Source organism: Fragaria vesca, linkage group LG4 (genome assembly GCF_000184155.1).
Source record: "Fragaria vesca subsp. vesca linkage group LG4, FraVesHawaii_1.0, whole genome shotgun sequence".
Taxonomy (NCBI): Eukaryota; Viridiplantae; Streptophyta; class Magnoliopsida; order Rosales; family Rosaceae; genus Fragaria; species Fragaria vesca.
Window position 1 is genome coordinate 2,703,535 of NC_020494.1, and position 9,070 is coordinate 2,712,604.

Below are 9,070 nucleotides of genomic sequence, written 5' to 3' on the forward strand. Positions count from 1 at the left end.
AGTATATATATATATATATATATATATAGACACACACACACACTAGAAATTTATGTTTTTAGGCTAAATTCCTTGTAGTAATTAACTTCGATCTGTGTATGTACTTCATATATTCGTAGGTAAAACCATTCTTTAATTTGTAATAAGCAATAAACTTTTGGGAAAATGCTCACTAGCCCTAATTTTAGAGATTTTTTTCCCATCAACAAAATTAGAATAAAATATGGACCACTATCACATATTTTGTATGACAATAATACCCCTGCGAGATCTGTTACGCCCCTCACTCTCTCATATTTGAATTTCGATGAGAGAGAAACTTCGCTGGTTCTAGTGCGATAGGTGGACGAAGCGCTGGGCTCGAAGCTCTAATTCTTGGCGATAAGTGGATGAAGCTCTAGTTTTGGTTCGCTAGTCTCGAAGCTCTGATTCTTGACGATAGGTAGACGAAGCTCTTGTTTTGGTTCCGGTTCGATTCCAAGCTCTACTCTCAATTTATGTTGCGATGGATCTCGTAGTGAGCAATATGCCTTGGTTCGTTTCTGCAATCTTCTTTATTCCCTTTCGTTTTGATTTGCATTTGAACTTGATATTGATGTATTGTTGATTTTTGCTGCTCTCGATTTATTTGTTATTTGTGTTCTTAATTTGTGCGAGTACAAATGAATTTTTGTTTTGTTTTGAATTTGTTTGAGTTCTGTTTTGTGTGAATTCAGTTCTGACCTTGCATCGAAACTCCTCGTTGCTCATGCGATCTTCTGGGAAAAGAGATTCTGTAGATTTCTTCTCATCAGACTTGATGAGAAGGACCTCCTACTGGGGGCAATATGACCCCATACTTGGGTCAGTAGGTGCATACTGGGGTCAGTATGACCCCTGTTTGGTGCAGTATGCGACTCATTTGTAATGTTATTTTGTTTGTTTTTTTTTACAGAAATGTGGATGGTTCTTTGGCTGTTAGGTGTCGTTATTCTGGAAAAGGTTTCATGTTCTCTATTCATCAACGAATGAACTATGCTTACTTGTTCGAGTATATTTGTGAAAGGTTTCGGTTGTCTGCAACTGATGTTATTGAGCTTCACTATGCACTTCTTGGTTGTCCTCTCTCTTTCTTGCATAATGACAATGATTTTCAAATGTTGTTTATTGGTGCTAAGATATACAATTTGGATTGTGTTGAAATTATTGTGGAGAAGAATAGTGAAGGTTGCATCAAGAGAACTTTTGTTTCATGTGAAGATAGCTGCTCTGAAGTTTTGGATGAAGATGATTATTTGACTGAGGGATATAGGTCTGAGGTGTCGAAGCCTTACTTATCAAGAGAGTGGGGTAGTTATATCTAATGTGAAGGGCAGAAGTTTCGTGGTGGTGCCTCTGAATTTCGAGATAAGCTGCCCAAATATGTAATTGCAGTTGGCTTCACCTTTGTGTACACTAGAAATGATTGGTATAGAATTCATGCAGTATGCAGCAACATGGGAACCGAAAATTGTGAATGGCATGTTGCTGGTTATTCTGAATCTGTAGATGGATGTTTTTATATTGATTCTTTGAACAACGTACACACTTGCAAAGGCGTTCTTTGCTAGAAAAAGCATGTTCGATTGGGGTCTAAAGTTGTCAAGACTTGCATTCAAGAGGATATTAGCTATAATATGTCATTGAAGCCAAGGGATATCCAGATAAAGATGCAGTCTGCTTACGGTTTTGAGATATCATACAAGGTTGCTTGGAAAACAAAGCAAAGTGCTAGGGATATGATTTATGGATCTGAGGTTGAATCTTTTAACATGTTATCCTGGTTTAGGGAAGCTGTTTTAGCGAGTAACCCTGGTTCTGTTTTTGTGTTGGAAGTGCATCCTGATACCAACCAATTCCATAGGCTTTTTATTGCCTACGCATGTTGTATTGAAGGTTTTAAGTTCTGTCTACCTGTATTGTATGTCGATGGCACTTTTGGCAAGAGTCTTTACAAGGGGACCATCCTCTATGCAACTGGAAGGACTGGAAATAAAGGTAAACTTTTATCTTTTATCTTTCTTTTTCTTGGTTATGTGCTCTTTTTTTTGTGTTTGTCTTGAAAGTGTGGAGCAGCACGCTCCCATTAGCGGTGCAGCGGCACGCTGCAATCACCTATTACCTCCAGTAGACGTCCTACTACCTCCCAGTATGCTGACTTTTTCCTCTTTGTTTTTTGTTGTTTTTTTCCTCCCAGGTTGCTTTCCTTTGGCCATGTGTGTATGTGATTCTGAGACTGAAGATAGTTGGTGTTTTTTCTTCCGGCACTTGAAGGATTTGCTGGAATCCCAAGGTAGAGTGGTTACATTTATGAGTGATCGTGGTAATAGATTACTCGGTTCTTTCAGTAAGGTACTTCCTGGTCATCCTCACTTGTTTTGTTACATACATTTGTCGGCCAATTTGATGAATAGATATGGTGGAGTGAGTGCTACTGTGAAAAATTCTGTGAAGAATAAGTTTTTTGAGTTAGCATATGCATCTTCCCCCGCCCAATACCGTTTGCATTTAAGAAAGCTTAGAGAAATTGGTGATGCAAAAATTATAGATGATTTTCTAAAGGATATGCCTCTTGAAAATTGATGCCGTGTATTTTTCCCTGGATCACGTTATGGGATTCTGGCTAATAGCATGGCTGAATCTTTTAATGCTTGGTTTGCTGAAGAGCGTGAGATGCCGGCATATGGTATGCTTGATCAGACTAGGATAAAGTTGATGAATCAGATGGGTGAGAGGAGGGATGACGCTCAACTCTGGACCACACCACTTACTCCTAAAATGCAAGATCGTTTGAAAGAACGTATGGATGCTGCTTCACAGTTTAATGTGGTTTACTCGACCACAAATATCTATGAAGTTTGAGGGAAGTATTCTCATGTTGTTGACCTTGGTATTTGTTCTTGCACGTGTAGAAAATGGGAGATTGAATGTTTTCCTTGCTCTCATGCTCTTGCTGCAATTCAAGCTGCCTCAAAGGATGTTTATGCATTTGTAGATCCGCATTACTTTGCTGACTACTGCAAGAAGTGCTATGATGTTCCACTTTTCCCTCTTTGTAATGGTGATATGGCTTCTGCTGAATCTGCTAATGATGAGTTTATACTCCTCCCCATGTGAAGAGGCCCCCTGGAAGGCCAAAGAAAAAGAGGTTTAAGTCAAGTGGAGAGACTCAAAAGAAGCTCATTCGTTGTGGCCGGTGTCAAAAATTGGGCAATCATAACAAAGCGACCTGCACTGAACCTCTTTGATTCTATTATGGAATTATATAACTTTTATACTTTTTCCTGTTGGTAACAGACTAAATATGTTTTTCTTTGGGTGATTCATTGATTTATTGAATCTGTAACAGAGTTTCTGTGTTGCTGGTTTGAATATATGTCTATTTTTCATGTTTTCATTGCTTGTGTATGGCATTTGTTATTTTCATTTCTTTTTACAGTAGCTTGTTTATCACTGAAGGATCCATAGGACTTCCTACTGACCCCAATAGGATCACCTACTGACCCCAGTAGGCACCTCCTACTGACCTCAGTAGGCACCAGTTATAAGTGACAATGGTCCTACTGACCCCAGTAGAAGTCAGTAGGACCTCCTACTGACCCCAGTAGGGACCTGTTAATGAAACATGTATTTTTGACTTGTTTTCCACCTATTTTTCATGCTAAATAACTGAAAATAAGAGAAATGGGAAAATACATTTCACATATATAAAAGGAATCTCCCAAAGTCACATTTCATTTCATTGTTCATTACATTTCATTTTCTCTAACATATATATCATATTTCATTTCTTGACAACATTTGTATTCTGGCCTTCATTAGCTGCTCAAGAATAACTTTCCTCATTCCATCAACATCGACTTTGTTTGGCTTTTCTCCCAAGGCCAATTTCTGCATGAAATGGAGCACAAAAGGCCCACAATCTGCCCTGCAAATCATTCATTTTATGTTAGGGACACTGAAACGAAACCTACTGCCCCCTGCAAGTTTTTGAACAATTTTTAGACTTTTTGAATCAATGGCAGTTTTGAGAATGGACTTACGATAGTGACTTTTGTTGAGGACAGTCAAAGTCTTCCTCCAGCTTGTATTCTTTAATAGCTTACCATTTTCTCCCTGTCATTCATCGGAAGGATTCTATCATCCAAATCCCCTTGATTTGTCTCGCCAACACTCTTATATCTATAATTCTCAATATCCGCTTCTTGGATGTCGTCTGGATAATGTTTGTTTGACAATTCTACTTCTTGGAGAAACTTCATGAGATGTTTCACCTGTTCAATGCAGCATACAATTATTCATGTATTCTTTTTAAAAAAATCATGAAAACTTAAAGGCACCCTATAACTTTTCTGATACGATCACTTACCACATATCCAGCATTCTTATGGAATTTTTCCTCCTCATCCCTTTCATTCTCTGGAGGTTGCAAAGAGTTCATGTGCACAATCCTCTTTTTCTCATTATCAACCACAAGCAATGTGTAGTGGTGGTTTGTGCTATGGTGGATTGGGATAAGAACCTTGTTGTAGTCAAATACATACCACAAAGGTTCAATTAAGCACAACTTTATTTGGTTCTTGTAATCCACGCTTCCTCTTTCCTCTTCATGTTTAATAGCATAAAATTGTGCATGAAAACGATGTTAAATCAGTAAACCCCCTATACTGCCCCCAATATACTTAGTGCATGTTATATTAAACCTATATTTAAAGTTACCAATGCTTCAATCTCCAGGAACGCTGCAATATGTATGTTTGCATTTTCAAGTTCCATTTGCAAAATCTCCGTGTACGTTTTGATTACCTGCAATTATTCAATTTGCTTTTCAGTTAATCTTTCTTTCATATAATTCTTATAGTAGAAGGTCCTACTGGGGTTAGTAGGTGATCCTACTGGGGTCAGTAGGAGGCCTGCTGAGGTCAGTAGGAGGTTGTCAAGCCCCCTACTGACCCCAATAGACCCGCAATTCTTTCATATAATTCTTACAGAGTTAATGTAAAAAGAGGCAAACTCACAGAATCACTCATGTAGTTTTCTTCCACAAGATCAATGATGTATGTTCCTTGTACCACTATTGGCTTTGTTTGAGAAGCCCAGAATGTGTCGCTGCATGAACAGAAACATTAGTTACTTAACTATAACTATAATGTCATATTTGTTACATGAAAATGCAAATATTCAATTTGTTCACTTACCCATCATTATCCCTTGCATCAAGGAAAGACTTGTAATAGTTTTGAACCTCCGTCTTCAGTGTGGTCCAAGTTTCCTTTTCAAAGTTCACTACTTTTTTTATCACTTGTTTCTCCTTTTCCGGCTCTTTCTTGTTGTTTTTCTGAGGCAGAGGTTGTTTTGGAGTCCTTTTTCTTTTATTGCGCATCTCCAAGTCTTTCACTTCCTTTGGAGTGTTGTACTCAAAGTCGTCATCCTTGACTTTTTTTGTTCCCTTTCTCTTGTACAACTTCACGTTCCTCTCGATGGAATGCATTGGAACAGGCTTCTTCATTTTTTGTACCGGCTTTATTGGAGCATTATTTTCAGTATTTTTCTGTATCATTTTCACAAGATAATCCAGCACTTCTCCTTCATCCTTCTGCTTTTCTCTTGGGGTTTCAGGCATATTCTCAGTGAAGTTTAGGCAGACATCTTCTTTTTCTCCACATTCAACTTCATGTGCCTTGGCAAGCTGTAAAGTTAAATCCTCTATATACTTCTTCTGTCTTTTGTTCTCATCCTCCAACTTGCTTATTTCCAGAGTCTGCTGAAGTATCTTTGCATTTGCTTCTTCAATTGCAATCGAGGACATCTTTGCATTCTCCTAAAGCTTTCGATTGTGGTTGTGGAGTTCAATGATTAGAACAATGAGATCCTTTTCAGCCACATCTTCTGTCGCTATATCTTTTAGGATATCTGTTGTTGCTCTAGGAACTTTTTCCTGTGGTTTCTCTTGGCTTTTTTGGGGAACCTGCGTCCACAGCAATTTAGTAACCAAAAGTATAAAATAAGCTAGGTACAATATAAACTACTGTGGTCAGTAGGAGGTCCTACTAGGGTCAGTAGGAGGTTGTCAAGCCCCCTACTGACCCCAATAGACATATTTAAAAAGGGAACTTACCCAATCCCTGAAAGTGAGAGGTAGTGCGTCCTCGGAATCTGAAAAGCCTCTGTGGCTTTCTTCATTCCATGGTCCATTTGTTATGAATTCCTGTCACATGTCCTCGGAAAAGTTAGATAAGCATACAGATGATTATTAACTTTTCTTCTTTTTTTGAAGTTTTTGTCTTTACTTACCACTGCAATGTCTGGATTGTCTTTCAAGCTCTCAGTTGTGAATAGCTCTCTTATCGACCACCTAAGATAGGTTGGTGTCAATCTCTCCTTTCCAGTAATCTTGTGCTTCACCTGGGTATTCTCCAGAAACCACTATTGTATTGAAAAATAAAGACATACACTTTCTGTAAGTAAATGTATATAATAGACATGAAATATAAACAGAAAACTAATAAATGAACCCTATATGAGACCAAAAAAAACTTACATAGATCAGTATCAAGCATTCATTGAGAACTTTTGGTTTTTTCTTCTCGTGCCTTATAAGTCCATCGAATAGAAATTCAAGGATCATTTTAGGCTAGTTGTACTGGTTGATTCTTTCAATGTCCTCGCAAGCATTTATGAGGTCCCAGGTGATGGATACTGTTGACTTGCTAAAAAAGCATGTTGTAAATAGAAGCATAAGTATGAGGGCAGGAATGATTCTTGCATCACCCTTCTCCTCCTTATCCACCTCAGCTTCCAGCCTTTTAAGCAATACTTACTTGTCTACTGTGTCCTTGATCATTTTCACATCAAAAATCGCTGAAGGCTTCCTTTTATCCTTGTCCATATTTCTTCCCACATTGTTTATCACTTCTCCTGAATTTGGCAGCCCAAATATCCTCTTTATGTCTTCCCCCATGATCTCCATCTCTTTATCCCCAAAAAAGAACTTCCTCTTCTCAACATCATATTATTGAAGGATGATTTTGAGGTCACGCTCATTCTTGGTAAAATGATTTTCTTGCACTTTAGAATGATAGATCGACGATATCATCGGCCAAAAAGAAGTTTTCCGTAGCACATCCCATACTTCAATTTTCGCTTTCGGCTTCACCATCTTAACTATTTGCTGAAAATTGACAAGCGAGCATTTTTGTTGTAATGTTGGTATAACTCTACTCCCTGACTTCTCCTTCTTCTCAGACTTCTTTTGCACATTCTTCTTCTACTTTGCTGGAGGACTTTGTTTCTTCTTTTGCTTCTTTGACCTCGTTTCTACTAGGGCTGGGCATATAAAACCGGTCTCGAGATTCCGTCTCAATCCCGTTCCGAAATTAGACGGAACGAGACGGGACTAAAGTTAAAAAAGTGTAATCTCGTCCCGACCCGACCCGTTAAAAAAAAAAGAGTCGGGTTCGGGATTAATGTCATGGATCCGGTAAGGGCCCGGCTCGTCCCCGTTAATATATGTATATTTGTTATAAATGTTATATATATGTAACATTCTGAAGCTGAGAAGCTCCCACGTGAATCTACTACCTACTTTTGTTGACTTTTTCTCATCCCTCACTCGCTGGTCCCTTCCTCACTCACTCCCTCAACTTCTACTCTTCTAGTCTTCTATTATCAATAAAACTTTCAGTCTTCTACAGACTTCTATCATCCCCTCTCTCATAATTCTGATTCTTAATAGGTCTGTCTTCCCCTCTCCAAAAATTCTGATTCTCCATATTCACCAATCCTTCTCACTTCTCACCCATCACCAAATTAGATCCCCAATCGGCCAATCCTTCATAATCTATCAGTTCTCTTTCTAGATTGTTGAGATCACAGAGACTACTGTGGCCATGGGTACCCTTCATTCAGTCATTCACATACCTTTATTTACCCAAGAAGAAGAGGAGATGTGGTCTTCATCCATGACAAAGTTGAAGCATGCCTCGACATCGTTTTGTTTGGGTGGTGAGTGAAGGATCTGGAGCTGCTGGAAGTGGTGATAATGGTTCTGGTGGATGAGTTGAAAGATTGATCATATTATTGTTGCTTTGTTGTTTGTTTGGACAGGTGAGATAAGTCTTTCTGTCTTTAACTGCGAGGATTATGAGATAAAAGGGGACCAGATTGGAAGGGGAGAGACTGAGAGAGGATCATTTAGGTATAGAAGCAAGATGGATTATGGTTGGTAAGATTTTTCGGGATCCCGAATTGGTCCCCGTCCCGTCCCGGATCCAATCGGGCTTCGGGACCTTCGGGATCAAGTATGAAAAACAGTGATCCCGTCTCGTCCCGTCCCGGAAAAAAATAACGGGATCGAGATCGGGATCAGTCGATACCCGCCTGTCCCGGCCCATGCCCAGGCCTAGTTTCTACTACTTCATGTTCTTCTTCTTCATTCTCAGAATAAGAGGAGGATTATTAAATTAGTATTGAATAGAGCAATGAAATACATAAAGGAAATAACCTTTCTACTTCCCCAAACAGAGGTGACATTGCCCCAAATACAGTGTCTTACTGACCTCAGTAGGTGCTCCTACTGACCCTAGTAGGTGCTCCTACTGATCCCAGTAGGGACCTATACTTGCATAATCTAGTTTCCACAAGGCACAAAAACAAACTTAGAGCATCAAAAACAGCACAGAGCATCAAAAACAAACTCAAAATTTGGTTCAAATCAAGAACCCTATATCCCCAAATTGAACAAGTCCTACTACCGCCAGTAGGAAGGTTCTACTGCCCCCAATATGATCCTCTGCCCCCAATAAGAGTCCTATTGACTCCAATAGGAGGTCCTACTGACCCTAGTATGCTCCTCTTCCCTCTACTGCCCGATAGGGAACCTATAGTAGAACCCTAAATTTGAAACGAAATCCCTAGATTTTACAGATTCAAACAAATACAATTGCTATTCTTCCCAATTTAGACCATAAACAAGTATAAAATAGATGAATTATACAGATATTGATTCAAAATTTGAAGGAGATCAAAGCTGGTAGAGAAATCACTACCAGGA

General features: G+C 39.0%; 1 protein-coding gene across 1 annotated transcript; it reads left to right on the plus strand.

Moving 5' to 3' along the window:
• The first annotated feature begins 1,688 nt into the window (after positions 1-1,688).
• On the plus strand, positions 1,689-2,601 carry LOC101292790. Its single transcript, XM_004297831.1, has 2 exons — positions 1,689-2,016; positions 2,216-2,601. The coding sequence occupies exons 1-2, from the start codon at positions 1,689-1,691 to the stop codon at positions 2,599-2,601; spliced, it is 714 nt and encodes a 237-aa protein (XP_004297879.1).
• The last annotated feature ends 6,469 nt before the right edge of the window (positions 2,602-9,070 follow it).